Below are 16,682 nucleotides of genomic sequence, written 5' to 3'. Positions count from 1 at the left end.
AATCATATGAAATATAGTAAAATTGAAAAAGTATTTAGATTTGATGTCATAGGGTCCTTCCCTCAGTATCCCTTTTCTCACACCCCACCCCCGGAAGGGGATGTCTAAATTATTTTTTATTTGGGGGGGGGGGGTCTCATTATCTCTTTGGTTCTGAAAGTATGATTTAGGCCAGCCCTATTTTTCTTAAATTCCTTTTACATATTTAACTGTGATGAAAAATGAAACAAAATCTCAGCAAAATAGTCTGCTCTTAGAGAAGAAAAAAGTAGTGCTGGATTTTTTTTCCTTTTCAAAAATGCTCAGAATGAAGTGTCTTTGAAAGATACTTTATAAAGCTGGAACTAGACTAGAACTGTTTTCTGCCTGGTTTTTTAGTCTATTGCTAATAGATTAAATTTGGCAATAGCATAACCACTATTTTAGAATTAAATGGTGAAATGGTTTACTACAGATCCCTAACATGAAATAGGTATAATGAGAATAGGAGTAGTGAAAACATATTCCTCCAGAGCAGAGCTTCACAGCCTCCTTTCTTACACCCTTCCTCAACTGTCTTCTTGTTTTCCCAATAAAAATGTGTGTTGAATGTGCCTTTTTAAAAAAATCTGTAGTCTTCCAGCTTTTCACCTTCTCCTTTTGGAAATTTCTCCTCTATTTAAGAATCTACCTAGCCATCATCCCTTTAAGTGTTAAACATTTTTTTTTAATAATGAAATTTTTTTCACGGTGGTTAAGGTAAAGTTAAAATTAGGTCTCATGAGAAGTTTTTCATATTTAAACAAAAAAACTGTTTTGGGGTGCCTGGGTTCAGTTGGTTGAGCATCCGACTCTTGGTTTTGACTCAGGTCATGATCTCAGGGTTGTGAGATCGAGCCCCATGTCAGGCCCCATGATGGGCGTGGAGTCTGTTTGAGATTCTCTCTCTCTCCCTCTGCCCCTCCCTCTGCACACGTGTTCTCGCTCTCTCTCTCTCTGAATAAATCTTTAAAAAATAAAATAAAAATCTTTTTATGATATAGAGAGCCTCTTAGAGTTATATTCATTTACATCTAGTAAATTAGGTTTGATTTTAAAATACTGAATATTTTAGGGTGCCTGGGTGGCTCAGTTGGTTAAGCGACTGCCTTCGGCTCAGGTCATGATCCTGGAGTCCCGGGATCGAGTCCCACATCGGGTTCCCTGCCTGGCGGGGAGTCGGCTTCTCCCTCTGACCCTCTTCCCATTCGTGCTCTCTCTCTCTCATTCTCTCTCTCTCTCAAATAAATAAAATCTTTAAAAAAAATAAAATAAAATACTGAATATTTTAAGTAGTAGTTTTTAGGAATTGGGTGAGTACATTGATGAAATCTCCAGGGTCTTTGTAAAAGACTAGAAGTAAAACTGATCAACCCAGTCCTCTGGAATTTACTCCGCAGTGAGATCCAGGTACATATAAGACCATACATAGAGATCTGGTTGGTGGGAACATTGGAGAGCCTTTTTGGAGTGGGAAGCATTTATATATATTCAACATTTTTTTTTTTAAGATTTTATTTATTTTTTGACAGAGAGAGTGAGAGAGGGAACACAAGCAGGGGGAGTGGAAGAGGGAGAAGCAGGCTTCCCACGGAGCAGGGAGCCCGATTCGAGGCTCGATTCCAGGACTCTGGGATCATGACCTGAGCGGAAGGCAGACACTTACATGACTGAGCCACCCAGGCGCCCCCTATATTCAACATTTTTAAAGTGCCTGTTGTTGTATGCTGGGCCTTTAGGGGCCACCAGGAACACAGATTATTATAAAATGGTGTTGAGTATAGTGAAAAAATTTTATGTTTAATGAAAATAGGGTTACCTGAATCTTTGCCCATTAGTCCTTACAGAGCAATACAAAATCAGGCTACTGCTAATTTTTCAAAATTACAGTTCTTAAAGTACTTGTGAATAGATACTTGGTTTATCTTTAGTTCTGTTTCTTCAAGCTAAGAATAATTATACACTCATTAATGAATGATACCTTGAATTGATCCAGATGAGTCATTCTTGATACTCAAACTTAGTTGAAGCTATCAGGACACTCTTCAGGTACTTTATAAATTGGGACTCTAATAGAACATATGTTGACGATGAAAGCAGATTAGTTAGGAGATTAAGACAGCCACATAGAGCAGCTGTGCTCTTCACTGTCTGATAGTTGGAGGGTCAGACTGTCCTAATCTTTTTTTTTTAAATTTTTTCAGTTAACATATAGTATATTATTTGTTTCAGGGGTACATGTCTGTGATTCATCAGTCTTTTTTTTTTTAAGATTTTATTTATTTATTTGAGAGAGAGAGAATGAGAGAGAGCACGAGAGGGAAGAGGGTCAGAGGGAGAAGCAGACTCCCCGCTGAGCAGGGAGCCCGATGTGGGACTCGATCCCGGGACTCCAGGATCATGACCTGAGCCGAAGGCAGACGCTCAACCAACTGAGCCACCCAGGCGCCCTGTGATTCATCAGTCTTAACACAATTCACAGCGCTCACCGTAGTACATACCCTCCCCAGTGTCCATCAGGCAGCCAACCCATCCCTCCCACCCCCCTCCACTCCAGCAACCCTCAGTTTGTTTCCTGAGATTAAGAGTCTCTTATGGTTTGTCTCCCTCTCTGGTTTCATCTTGTTTCATTTTTCCCTCCCTTCCCCTATGATCCTATCTTGTTTCTCAAATTCCTCATATCCGTGAGATCATATGATACTTGTCTTTCTCTGGTTGACTTATTTCAGACTGCCCTGATCTCAAGATCTTCTTCAACCATCTTAGACTTTTTTTTTCTTTTTCTTTTTGACAAGGGTCAGAAAGAGTTCATAAAGGCCAGGAAATAATCATATTTTCACTTTTTCTTTGCATACTCTGGCATAAGTATTTATGAACCCAATTTTGAACCATTTCTCTTTTACCCCCAAATCAGTTAGTCTGTGTTGAGAAAGTTTAGTCCTCTGATTATTCTGTAATATCTGATTATTCTGTAAATTATACTTCATTCTTTTTTTAATCATTCAATTTTCTTTTAAATAAGATTTTTAGAATTGTGGTGTTACTGAAAGATTCTCTAAAAGATTGAGTTAAACTCTTAATTAAAAGTCTTATTTTTTAGGGGTGCCTCGGTGGCTCAGTCTGTTAATTGTCTGACTCTTGATATCGGCTCACATCATGATCTCAGGGTTGTGAGATCGAGCCCTGCGTCGAGCTCTGAGCTGGGCATGGAGCCTGCTTAAGATTCTCTCCCTCTCCTGCTTCTCCCCCATTGCTTGTGTGTGCATGTGCTTGCTCGCTCGCTCTCTCTAAAAGAAAAAAAAAACCTCTTACTTTTTAATTTATTTTTTTAGCAACTTCTTTCATTCCTCAGTCTCTATTTATATTTTATAAATTAAATAAATACATCTTTTCTTCCTCAGCCATTATTTGCTCATCCAGGAGGACTGATTCTTAAACTTCACTTTAATCAGCTATGTCACTTTTTGATTCTCACAAGTTTTCCTTATTTTCTTCTGAGACAAATATGACAGTTAACACTTGAAACTGCTCAGAATTTGAGGCTTAGCTGAAATGGACTAGGAAATGAGGGCTGAGTCCAAAATGATAGACTTGAACTTACCCTTTCTTCCCATTTGCCAGGGCTAAAGATCGCCTCTCATTCTCTTTGCAACATAACTCTTAGTGTTTTCAGTCTCACAGATGCTAGTGAGGAGATGTTGAATGTTTTGAATGTTTGACTTTTTTGAATGTTTGACTTAACCAGAATCATTAAATGTGAAACTAAGGAGATTTTGCACATATTTGATTGTGTATGTTGTATCATTGCTGGGAGATTTCTTAAACCAATTCTTATGAAATTTTACTTAATAGAAAGAAGAATAAATCCCATCGAGATATTAAGCGAATGCAGTGTGAGTGTACACCTCTTTCTAAAGATGAAAGAGCTCAAGGTGAAATAGCATGTGGAGAAGATTGTCTTAATCGTCTCCTCATGATTGAATGGTAAGTAAATTAAAATGCTCTGATTTTGTTCAATCATTCTATTAAATGTCTCAAAATAGTAGAAAGAATTAGTAATGAGTCAGATTTAACCTTTCTTCTTCTACCTCTTGTCGAGTATTGATAAGCAATGAAATCTCCAACGTATAATAGTGTTTATAAGGAGATAAATTTCCCTTGTGTTGTACATTATAGTATACATCATCAGTGCTCTGTAAAGTAGCTCTAATACTAACAGTAACCTTTTATCTCTTATAACGTTCACGTCCTGAGAGGTAAGTGTTGGTATTTTTTAGCTTTTACTATAAAATGAGATAAAACCCTAGCATTTCAAAAGTGCATAAAGTTAAATGTCTTCCAAACCCCAATCCCTCTATTTCTGATCTTTCCAGGTACTTTTTATGCCTATACCAACATTCATAGATATTTCCACATTTTATGTATAGAAATGAAATCTTTACCATGTGTACTTTTTTGAATTTTACCCCCTCACCCCAGCCCAAACATACATGAACACACAAATATGTTTTGGAGACCTGTTCAGAGCTACACATACAGACCTACCTAAATCTTCCCTAGGCTGCTTTATATGTCTATTTATAGTTAACTCATAATTATTCATCTTCTATTGTGAGGCATTTGCTTCTATATTTTTCTTATAAACCATAAGCATCTTTACATTAAAAATGTGATTAATTTTTTTTTACCACTTGATGAAAAATTGTATCATTTTTAACATGGAGAGAATATGAAGGTGATTTATAGTATAGATACCTTGTTTTTAGTGTTAATAAAGTATTTTCTTTCAAACTCAGTTTTTGGTTTTGCTCATGTTGTAATGTTATGCGCATAAAACCATACCTCAGAAAAATAAAGAGAAAGCACATTGGTATTCCTTTATCTAAACTAAAAGTAGAGATGACAAGAAGAGGAGAGACAAGAGTTAGCACTATTCTCCAAACTTGACATTGTTGCTGTGGCCTTTGTGTTTTTCTGACTTTTCTTTCCAACCTTGCTAAAGAGATAGGAAGTATAAGATACCTTTCCTCATGTGTTTCCCACAGTCAAACTTAGAGTAGTTATCAGGATCAGGTTCAGATTTAAGCTGGTGTTCAGAGCTCTTCATGGATCAACAACCTGGCCTTCCATCTTCCAGCAGCCCGTTTTTCTTACTGCTCATCTTCTGCTGTTTTGTTCTCCATTCCTCAAGTGGGCCTTGTTTCCTGTTTCTGCACCCAGGCAGGCACCCTTGTATCTCTTGGTTGTTGTTGTTATTTGTTTGTTTTTATCCACATCCTGTGTGTCATTAGAGATTCTGCTTTGAAGAATTAATTTTCTCTTCTGATTTCAGTTCTTCTCGGTGTCCAAATGGGGATTATTGTTCCAATAGACGGTTTCAGAGAAAACAGCACGCAGATGTGGAAGTCATACTCACAGAAAAGAAAGGCTGGGGCTTGAGAGCTGCCAAAGACCTTCCTTCGTAAGTTATGTTTTAATCCTCTTTCACTTCATTTTTGTGTTGTTGAAGTTGGTTAGCTACTTTGTAGGAAAATAATGCGCCTGTTACACTGAGTTTAATAATGATTACTGGGGGCACCTGGGTGGCTCAGTTGGTTAAGCATCTGCCTTCGGCTCAGGTCATGATTCTGGGGTCCTGGGATGGAGCCCCCTGTTGGGCTGCTTGCTCAGTGGGGAGCCTGCTTCTCCCTCTGCCTGCAGTGTCCCCAGCTTGTGCTTGCTCGCTCGCTCGCTCTCTGACAAGTAAATAAATAAAAATTTTTTAAAAAAGAAAGTATTTTAAATATTTACAACTGTTTCCTAAAGCTTTTTAGCTTTTCTAAGCTTCTCACAAAGAACCCTATTTTGGTAAAATACACTACGACTGAATATTTCCAGGTTTCCCACATTTTCCTACTTGTATAACTTCCATATGCTCATGGTAGTGTCAGTTTCATGTTTTAGTTCCAAACTATTTAGATGTTCACTGGTAGAGCATTCCCATTGAACAGGACATATTGTCACATATGCACAGGATGAGGACTTTGGAGCTAATCTGCTAGTTAGCGTTAAATATCATGACATTCTCTGTATATATTATACCTATTTCTTCTCTACTGACGATGCTGAATAAGCAAGGAAAGACCAGTCACGGGTGGAGGGTAACTGAAGACGCCAAGGAGAGAGATTAATCATAATTATTGTTAAATACTAGAGAAAACTCACAGAGAATGCAGTGAGAGAAAAGGTCTATTTGACCTTTAACATCAGCAGAGACCTTTGAGTAAAGGCAGTAGAAGGGCTGCTATATTTAAATTGCCATCTTTTCTCTTAGAACATAAAGCATCTAATATTTCAGTGCCTTCTGATTTCTTCAGTGCTGTTTCTTGGCTGTAAATCACTGTTTTCATGATAATAAACCAGACTTGAGTGTTTGTTTTAATATCTAGTTAGATCAGGGATACATATTTTGGTAGTATGTATAAATGTAAAAGTGTCTTAGAATCAACATTTTTTAAAAAGTATTAGGAAGGAGAAAACCTCAGTTAGATGCTAGGTACTTTACATATATTTTAATTATATCTTGTATAATATCAAATTTATCCACTTTGCAATATTTCGTTAAATCCATTATTTTTTATGTGGATGCATGTTTTCCATATACCTCCTAGGCAGGAAGTGCTATTGTTTCCCTTTTGTTTTGCCAGGAACACCTTTGTCCTAGAATATTGTGGAGAAGTACTTGATCATAAAGAGTTTAAAGCCCGGGTAAAGGAGTATGCACGAAACAAAAACATCCACTACTATTTCATGGCTCTGAAGAATGATGAGGTGAGCAACATGAATGTGTTTGCTTTGAAACAGATCTGGAAATTATTGAGTTTGAAAGGGTCATTGATATGGACAGATCTTTAAAAGACATTAAGTGACAAAAAAGAGGGGCAGAATAGTATATATAGTTTCTGTTTACAAAAAGTGGGAGAGGGAGATATTTACATATATATGTAAATGTAAACATACATGCTTCATATTACAACTCTTAAAAATTACTGATACCCCCAAAGAGTATTTTTGATGTGGGTTATATTTGTCAATACTTACATAAAAATTAAAGCTGAGAAATTGAAAAATATTTATTAAACCACTGAAAAGTAATAAGCCCATTTTATGTTGACATTAGTGTTTTTATGACAATCAAACATTTTCAAATAGTTTTTGTTTTAAACAGGAGTGCCATTGTTTTACATTTTTATACATTTTTAATGTCTGGTGTAATAAAATTTAGCTAGATTCTCATATCTGTCACTGTATTCAGTCCTGGAAAATATAATTCTAGGTCCTACCCCAGGACCTGCTGAATCTAACTCTGGGGGTGGGTCCAGCAGGAGTTTTAATGAGTTCTCCAGGGAATACAGATATACACTCTAGTTTGAGAGCTACTGCACTGTGGTATAACGTGCACTTTAAAATGGAGTTTTATACTCATGAAGTGAGTTTGGAATATAAGAGGATGTAAGAAGTAACTAAAAGTAAATGGAAGAGCCGTTGATAGATATGGAGATAATTTTGCTTATAAGTAAGATGTTTATAAGTTAGCAGATCTCCCAGAGAAAGCAGTTGGATATTTGTCACTTGGATGTGTCTGTACATGAAAGAGGGAGGAGGGGTTGGGAATGCAGGTCATACATTTGCCTAATGCCTTTCCTTTGCAAAATATACATGTATTTTAAGGTCTCATTTCTAATTCTTAAAATGATCCTTTTCCCTAGATAATAGATGCCACTCAGAAAGGAAACTGCTCTCGTTTCATGAATCACAGCTGTGAGCCAAACTGTGAAACTCAAAAAGTAAGTTGAGGTAGATTTAGAGTTTGGGATATTTGTTCCAAGATTGCTGTTCTCAATTTTAGATTCTATATCAAGTACATCAAGGGTACCTGTGGATTTTATTTTTTTAATCATTTTAATTGTTTTTTCCTACTCTATTGTTAAAAATCTTACTTTGAAATAAGTTTAGATTTATAAAATAGTGCAGAAACAATACAGAGTTCCATATACTTTACCTGCCTTCCCAGATGCTCACATTGTACATAACCATTATACAATTACTCAATCCAAGAAATACTGTTAACTGTTAACTAAAGTCTTTATTCAGATTTTGCCATCTGTCATTTTTCTGGACTAGGATCCAATCTAGGAACTCCCATTGCATTTAACTGTCACCTCTCTTTGCCCATAAATTTTAGCTATTATTTCAAAGGTACCAAAATATAAAACTGAAATTTTATTTTGATGAAGTCCATCATGTACTATTATATTCAGATTTTTATCAGCTCTTATCCAGGTGCCAAATTTGGCTGTTTTAATAACAGAAGGGGCTGAATAGCCACAGATGAGAGGGATTACATGTGATGTACATGTGGTTATACTGCTTCTCAACGAGGCTAGGCTCTGGGTCTTGCTTATCTCTGTGTCCCTGTGCCTGGTACATAGCTGACACTTTGTAAATTCATTTTTTGAATTTGAGAAAACATTTTGAGATAATGATTTTAGTACTCTCTGATTTGTGTTTTGAGCTTAGATGAAACAATATATATATATGTTAGAACATTGGTTCTTTTTTAGGCTAAGAAGGCTATGGACCCACTCCATAGAGAAGTAATAACAATGTTTCCCTCTCATATTAAAATAGTGTTTTAAACTCCTGGGTATTTTTTGTCCTTTGATCTGTGTACTAATAGACCTTAGATATGGCTCTTCTAAGAGTAGGAGAACCCAGTCCATAATCATTTAACCTAAGTTCTGGTTCAGTTTTGCCTGCAGCTGGTGGCCATATGTCTAACTGTGAGACTCCAATTGTACTGTGTCCCTTCATCCCCTAAAGTCTGGGTTTTTTCATCAGTAACATGTTAACATGGTCTGGACAGGAGCTCGACAGTTGACTTACATCTTACATGTTCTGGAGCTACAAGTTCTAACCCCTGTCTGTTTACTCCCATTTTAATTCTTGAGTTTCATGCAGCTGTTCTCATGCTTTCCTTTCCTTTCACTACACTCATATGACATATGACTACCACTTCATGAAATTAAACATTTGGCATCATTGTTGACATGGTTCCTTGCTCCATCTTATCTTAGAATACATTTACTTTTTTTTTTTTTAGAATACATTTACTTATAAGGCAATACCAATTTGCCTATAGTCAATGACACCAAGCATTCCCTATTTGTCTATTTTTAGTACAAGTGAATATTTACTGTGTGGAAATGTATATTAGACAAGTTAAAGTAGCAGTTTTATTAGAGACAAATTCTAGATGATACCCAATCTGGTGGTATTAAATTAAGAGTAACACTTAAATATGTTAGTTTATTTAAAGAAAAAAGTTCCTGTCACCCTGTTACACCCTCCCCCACCCCCCCTTCGTCTCACCTCAGTTCGTTTCCCAGCGTCTATAGTTTCTCATGGTTCATCTCTCTCTCTGATTTCTTCATGTGCACTGGGTGTTATATGTAACTAATGAATCATTGAACACTACATCAAAATCTAATGATGTACTGGGGCGTCTCGGTGGCTCAGATGGTTAAGCGTCTGCCTTCGGCTCAGGTCATGATCCCAGGGTCCTGGGATCGAGCCCCACATCGGGCTCCCTCTCCTTCTCCTGCTCCCTCTGCTTGTGCTCTCTCGCTCTCTCTGTCAAATAAATAAATAAAATCTTTAAAAAAAAAAAAAACTAATGATGTACTATACAGTGGCTAACTGAACATAATAAAAAAAAGAAAGAAAAAAGTTCCCTATTATTTGGAAAAGCTTTTATTGTCTAAAGGCACATACATAATTAAAGCAGATGATCTTTAAAGAAAAACACAGATTAATTAGTTACTAATTTCTTTTCTTTTAAAAACAATATCTCAGTGGACTGTGAACGGACAGCTGAGGGTCGGGTTTTTTACCACCAAACTGGTTCCTTCAGGCTCAGAGTTAACATTTGACTATCAGTTCCAAAGATATGGGTGAGTATTGTTTTTATTCTGTTTTGCTGCTTCTGATGGGGAAATGGACTATTCAGATATAGAGATAAAAACTTTGAGGTGAATTTTAAAAAGTTATATGTACCACCAGGTCTTTACTCTTTCAGAAAGTTTTGTGTGTTTTTCCTACTGTATGACACTTGCAGCCATTAAGGGATTTGTACAGGAACTACATAATCTTCCTCTGAATTTCATGCTGTCTTATTTATATAATTGTTTTGTATGTAATTAGAAAAAACCTTTTTATTATGGAAATATTTACTGTGTGTGTGTGCGCATGTAAAGAGAATAGTATAGGGGCGCCTGGGTGGCTCAGTCATTAAGTGTCTGCCTTTGGCTCAGGTCATGATCCCAGGGTTCTGGGATCGAGCCCCACGTCGGGCTCCCCGCTCAGCAGGAAGCCTGCTTCTCCCTCTCCCACTCCCCCTGTTTGTGTTCCCTTTCTCGCTGTGTCTCTCTCTCTGTCAAATAAATAAATAAATAAATCTTTAAAAAAAAAAAAGAATAGTATAATAAGTCCCTGTGTATCCATCATTTATCAGTTAGTTACCAGCTCATGGCTGATCTTTTCTGATCTGTACCACATTGTACTGTGAAAGATAATTTTCTTGTTCTCTCTAACCAAACTAATAACTGATGCAATGAATACCCCTAGCATCTATATTGTGGTTTCATAGGACCCCACTAAAAGGAACAGGGTTCCTTGGAGAAGTGTCTGATGTCAAGTTAAGACAGAAATTGAACAAGGTGATCTTGGATTATTTTTTTGTGTCAGAAAACCAGTTATAAAAGATGAGAGTCATGTCAAAGGGACTTGGAGATAGCTTGAATAGGCTCTCATAATAGAGAGTTCTTATTAACACTGAAGCATCAATGAGGATAATAACTACAGTGGTTTGAAACCTATTATGTAAAACCCATGAGATTTAATGATACTTTAAAAATAAAACTGCATTAGTTGTAATAGAAGGGAACTGATTCATGATTTTTATTTTTTTCATGTTGCTATTTTTTATTGTGGAAAATGTCACATAACATAAAATTCACCTTTTTAACCATTTTTAAAGTATGCAGTTTAGTGGCATTTAGTACAGTCACATTTTGTACAACTATCACCACTATCTAGTTCCAGAACATTTTCATCACCCCAAAAGCAGACCCCATATGTATTAAGCAGTCATGCCTCATTTCCCCCTTTTCTTTGCCCTGGCAAACACTAAGCTACTTTCTATATTGATGGATTTTTCTGGATGTTTCACATAAATGGAATCATACAAATGTGGTCCTTTGTGACTTCATTTAGAAAACATTCAGTGTGGGGCGCCTGGGTGGCTCAGTTGGTTAAGCAACTGCCTTCGGCTCAGGTCATGATCCTGGAGTCCCGGGATCGAGTCCCACATCGGGCTCCCCGCTCATCAGGGAGTCTGCTTCTCCCTCTGACCCTCCTCTCTCTCATTCTCTCTCTCAAATAAATAAATAAAATCCAAAAAAAAAAAAAACACATTCAGTGTTTTCAAGGTTCATTCATGTTGTAGCATGTACCAGTATTTCATTCCTTTTTTATGGCTAACTAATATTCCACCGCACGTATATACCATATTTTGTTTATCCATTCATCTGTCAATGGGCATTTGGGTTGTTTCCACTTTTTTGCTGTTGTGGGTAATGCTGCAGTGAACATTGGTGAATAATCAATTCATGATTTTTAAAAAGGTAAAGTTAAAAAAGGAAAAAAAAAAGTCAAGCATTTATCCTGTCTTTCCCAAGTGAATTCTACTTTAGGTTAAACCCAGTAGTTGATGAGAGGAAGTTCTTTTGGAGATCATTTCAGCTAATAAATGAAGTAGTAATGGTATCACCCTTTTGCAGCACCTCGTGAACTAATGGATCTAGGCAGTCAGTGGTGTAGCAGTCAGGGGATGAGTGCAGACCACGTTGTATGTAGAGCTCCATATTTTTTCGTCTTATGTTTGCACTGTCCTCTTTGAAGGAAGGGGTACTAGAAATCAAGTGCTGTTTGTGATGTCCTGCTCTATTTATGGACTAATTTATTAATATTTATTATATATATTAATAATTTATTTTTATAAATAAACTAAATCTACCAGTTTACTTTGGTACAGTTTTTCATGCTTTTCTCAGGTCACAGAATAAATGAATGGCCATGATGGTTTGTACCCAGGCTTGTAGACTTAGGTCTGTGTTCTTTCCACCACTTTTCCTTGACTCCATGGTTATATTTACTTATTACTATGTTTCTTATTAGTATCTCATCCTTATGTGGTAACTTTTAATAATCATGTGCTTCCTTTTAAGTATCTTGGACATAATTGAATTTTATATCTGTGTATATGTATTTCTAACAATACATTTTGTTCTGTGTGCCAGTTAAATATTTACATATAAGAGATGTTGAACTAATTAAGCAGTTTTGTTCTCAGCTCAAATAATACGATCTTTTATTTTTATACATTAGTAGGTACTCATAAAATGAAGAAATTACTCATTAACTTCTTGGCTGATTTTAATAAAGGAAGATTGGAAAAATTTTTTAAGAGCAGTTTTCAGGCATTTCTTTTAAATAGTGTCAGGTTTATTGGAGTCTCTTAATTACTTGTTTTAGGCTGAATTGACTTCTCTTTCGTATGTGATTGTTATATTGTTGACATTTTTGTATGGTTTACTTTCACATAACTGACATCTTTTCTATGCTCTTTAAATAGAAAAGAAGCTCAGAAATGTTTCTGTGGGTCGGCTAATTGCCGAGGTTACCTGGGAGGAGAGAACAGAGTCAGTATCAGAGCAGCAGGAGGAAAAATGAAGAAGGAGCGATCCCGTAAGAAGGATTCAGTAAGTGTTTTATCCTTTCTTTCAGCTTTTATTACCATATATGTTTTAAGGAGGGAGGTCGCTTTTCTGATTGAAATTTGGAAAGTCAAACTACAACCAGAGAAAGGATCAGATGAGATAATCAGGAAAAGAAGTATGGTTGCTATTTTTATTTCAGGTTCATAGAGATTAGAATTAGGTACTAAGAACTATTGAAGTCATCTTGTAAACACATGGGCTAATAGTTTTTTTGGAGCCTGTAAAACTCCTAATCCTAAGTACAAATAAAATGTTTATCTACTAGCTTACTTAGCATAGTAATTGATAGCCTTTTTTCTTCCCCAGCTCACCCCAGTTACTACTGGAGGAAAGAGCTATCTTGTTAATAAAGGGACTCTTACCTGGGACAAGGACTTTGTGTTGTTTTTTAAAATCCCCCCTCCCTTTTTCTGAGGATTCCTTCACCAGAACAGTATTTTTCAGCCTCAGAACCACTTGGCAGGGCCCATATGTGAAAATGCACATTTCCGGGTCCATCCCCAGACCTATGAATCTTAGTGGAGGGCTAGGAGCAGGGACTAGGGGACCGAGGGGATTAGTCAGCAAATTCCCCTATGATTCTTTAGCAGTTAGCTCATGCCTGGGCTTTTTAGGAACCAATACAGTAAGAATTATAAATGGCTGCATAAATTAAGTATAAATTACTGTTTAGATGAGGAGATAGAAGACGTATTGGGGCAAGGGGATAAAAATGTAATGGTTAAAAGGTGATGTCAGTAAGCCCAAATTAATTGGAGAGAATTAATTATGGAACATCTGAATTCTGTAAGAAGATAGAGATAGCAAAAAGCATTGGAAAGGGCAATTGAAAAATTAAAAGTCCATTTAAAAAGTGCCAAAAAGGAAAATTTCAACAAATACCCATGTTTTCAGACCACCCAAGATGAACACATGTTCTTTAGAGTATTGTGGGTGCTTCAGCTGTCTTCTTGGAAAGCATATATACCGTAATGGTCTGCCAGGCACTCTGCTAAGCACTTGACACGTTAACTCATGTAATTCTCACAATAAGCCCTGAGATTGGGTACAAGGATTTTTCCTTTTTTACAGATGAGAACACTAAGGCATCACCCAGTAGGTAATGGAAATGAACTAGTTCTTTGCTCTTTTCTTTATTTTTAAAGATTTTATTTATTTATTTGACAGAGAGAGAGAGACAGCTAGAAAGGGAACACAAGCAGGGAGAGTGGGAGAGGGAGAAGCAGGCTTCCTGCTGAGCAGGGAGCCCGATGTGGGGCTCAATCCCAGGACCCTGGGATCATGACCTGAGCCAAAGGCAGACGCTTAATGACTGAGCCACCCAGGCGGCCCTTGTCTTTGCTCTTAACCATTATGTTGCACTGCAAGTTGTAGAGATCATTCCATTCTCTCCCAACTCAGACAGTTGTGGTCCTAACAGCCAGTGTTTCTGTGTGCCAGAAAATAAATTTTAAAACTTATTAAGCTGTTTTGTATAGAGTTTTAGAAATGGTGTAATATGTTTATTTCTGCAATTTGTTTTTTTACTCTTATTTTAAAATTTGATCCACATTGATAAATATGTAAACATATTTTAACTGCTATAAAGTTTTTCATATAAGCTTATATATAGTCTTACTAATGAACACTAATGTTTTTAAGCTTTTGCTATTAATGTCACAGTATCTGTACATGTCTCTTCTGCACGTTTTTTTTTTTTTTTTTAAGATTTTTTATTTATTTATTTGAGAGAGAGAGAATGAGAGATAGAGAGCATGAGAGGGAAGAGGGTCAGAGGGAGAAGCAGACTCCCTGCTGAGCAGGGAGCCCGATGTGGGACTCGATCCCGGGACTCCAGGATCATGACCTGAGCCGAAGGCAGTCGCTTAACCAACTGAGCCACCCAGGCGCCCCTGCACATGTTTCTTTTAAGGTGTATCCAGGGAAGTGGGGTCACTGGGTCATAGCCTGTTAGCCTTCTTGACTTGACTGTTGCAGGAAATTTTTCTCTAAGCTCCATTAAGATTGCTTTTATTTTTAACTCTCATTTTCCTGTAATGGATAGTTTATCAGAACAGCCACAAAATAGTCATTAAACATGTTGACCTATGCTAAAATCTCCATAAAAACTTCCCTTTGGCTCTCTCCTGTTCTCAAAACTTACAGAATAAGCATTTTTTAAAAAAAACTATTATTGGTGGGGAGTATCCTTGTAATATGGTTTCTTAGGCAGTGTTATACCTCCATCATACCATTATCAGATGGCTTTCTATCTGATGAGATGCAAGAACAATCCCAAGGCACCAAAGTATAGGCATTCCTTTGTTTGCTTTTGTTTATTCTGATAATGGTGTGTTGGTATCAGTATAGGCTTTGGCATTATAGACTGAATTAGGTGTAACATGAATCCAGTCATCATGGGTTGCTCCAGGTATGAATTTGAAGTTATTCTGGAATTAGAATGCTTTGGATAAAACTTTGCCCAGATAGAGGAATGACCCAGAATGATTCTAGGTTCCTAGGAGGGTTATTTGCCCTGACTGTAATGAAGAGTTGAATTCTAGTTTAGTTTTACTTGGATTGTCTCCTACTGAAATTCCCTTCTGCATGCCTAGATTCTGAATTCTAGTCAACTATAGTTGAGAGTCTTGGGAATTCTTTGGGTAGAGGATGCCATGGAGAGGACAAGATAGCACAGGTTAAAATGTAGTTTTGCATATTTTAACTATTAAGAAGAATATGTTAATAGTACTATAGCCTGTACCCCCCCATATCAGCCTTTGATTGGTAAACATTTTTTTATTTCTTGCTCTTATGATTGCGTCTATATATAGTCTTCTCCCTAACAAAGCTATAAGTTCCTCCAATCGAAGGTGGTTGTCTTTTTTGGGGATGCCACAAACCAGGTAATGTTTTACCTGATGTAATTACTAGGTAACTAAATACTTAGCTGATGGAGGTATATTAAGTCCCTAATACCTGATGATATTTGTAGTTTATAAAGTACAAACAGGAAATAGTCTGAAACTTCTCTTAGTTTCCTTTGAGTTTGTGAAACTAATGGTAACTAATTTACACAGTAAAGTAGGTGAAAAGGTACCTACTTGTTTTCAACACAGAACAAGTATTAATATCCAGAATATATAGAGAACTCCTACTGATTAATAAGAAAATAGCCAATACAAAAGAAAAATAAACAGACAACATCCAGACACTTCACTAATCCAAATAGCCAATAAATACAGAAAGATGTTCAACCTCATTAGTAATCAGGGGAGTGTCAATTAAAACTATGAGATGTCATTTACGGGCTTATCAGATTGGTAAAAAGTCTGATGACTCATAAAAACAGGATCTCCTACACTGCTGGTGGGGATATAAATGGGTACAATCACTTTTTTTACTTTCTTTGTCAGAGAGAGAGAGAGAGAGAGAGGGAGGGAGCACACAAGCAGGGAGAGTGGTAGGCAGAGGGAGAAGCAGGCTCCCCATTGAGCAAGGAGCCTGATGTGGACTCCATCCCAGGGCTCATCACTTGAGCCCAAGGCAGACGCTTAACTGACTGAGCCACCCAGGTGTCCCTGGGTACAATCACTTTTGAAAACACTTTGGAATTATTTACTGAAAGTGAATGGGTGTGTATCTGGAGTCACAGCAGCATTGCTTATATTAGAAAAAGTAGAAACAACTCAAATATCCATTAACACTAATAGAGACAAATTATAATGTAATCCTAGACTGAAAAATTAGTCATGAAAGTGTAGGACTATGGCTGCATGCAACAGTGTGGAGGACTAAAATGTAAGG

General features: G+C 36.8%; 1 protein-coding gene across 4 annotated transcripts in view; it reads left to right on the top strand.

The window, feature by feature from the left end:
* SETD2 (SET domain containing 2, histone lysine methyltransferase) overlaps positions 1–16,682 on the top strand; it is a 125,499-nt gene that overhangs the window by 39,999 nt on the left and 68,818 nt on the right. For all 4 annotated transcript variants that reach the window (XR_003517985.2, XR_003517986.2, XR_003517987.2 and 1 more), the window contains exons 4-9: positions 3,871–4,002; positions 5,351–5,479; positions 6,705–6,828; positions 7,767–7,844; positions 9,913–10,010; positions 12,752–12,878. Coding sequence is in view for 1 of the 4 variants with exons in the window: in XM_027583187.2 (XP_027438988.1) it covers positions 3,871–4,002; positions 5,351–5,479; positions 6,705–6,828; positions 7,767–7,844; positions 9,913–10,010; positions 12,752–12,878 (688 nt within the window). In the remaining 3 variants the exon portion in view is untranslated. The remainder of the gene's footprint in view (positions 1–3,870; positions 4,003–5,350; positions 5,480–6,704; positions 6,829–7,766; positions 7,845–9,912; positions 10,011–12,751; positions 12,879–16,682) is intronic.

This window comes from Zalophus californianus, chromosome 1 (assembly GCF_009762305.2).
Source record: "Zalophus californianus isolate mZalCal1 chromosome 1, mZalCal1.pri.v2, whole genome shotgun sequence".
Classification (NCBI taxonomy): domain Eukaryota; kingdom Metazoa; phylum Chordata; class Mammalia; order Carnivora; family Otariidae; genus Zalophus; species Zalophus californianus.
The sequence above is the reverse complement of the archived record's forward strand: the minus strand, read 5'-3'. Positions and strand labels throughout refer to the sequence as shown.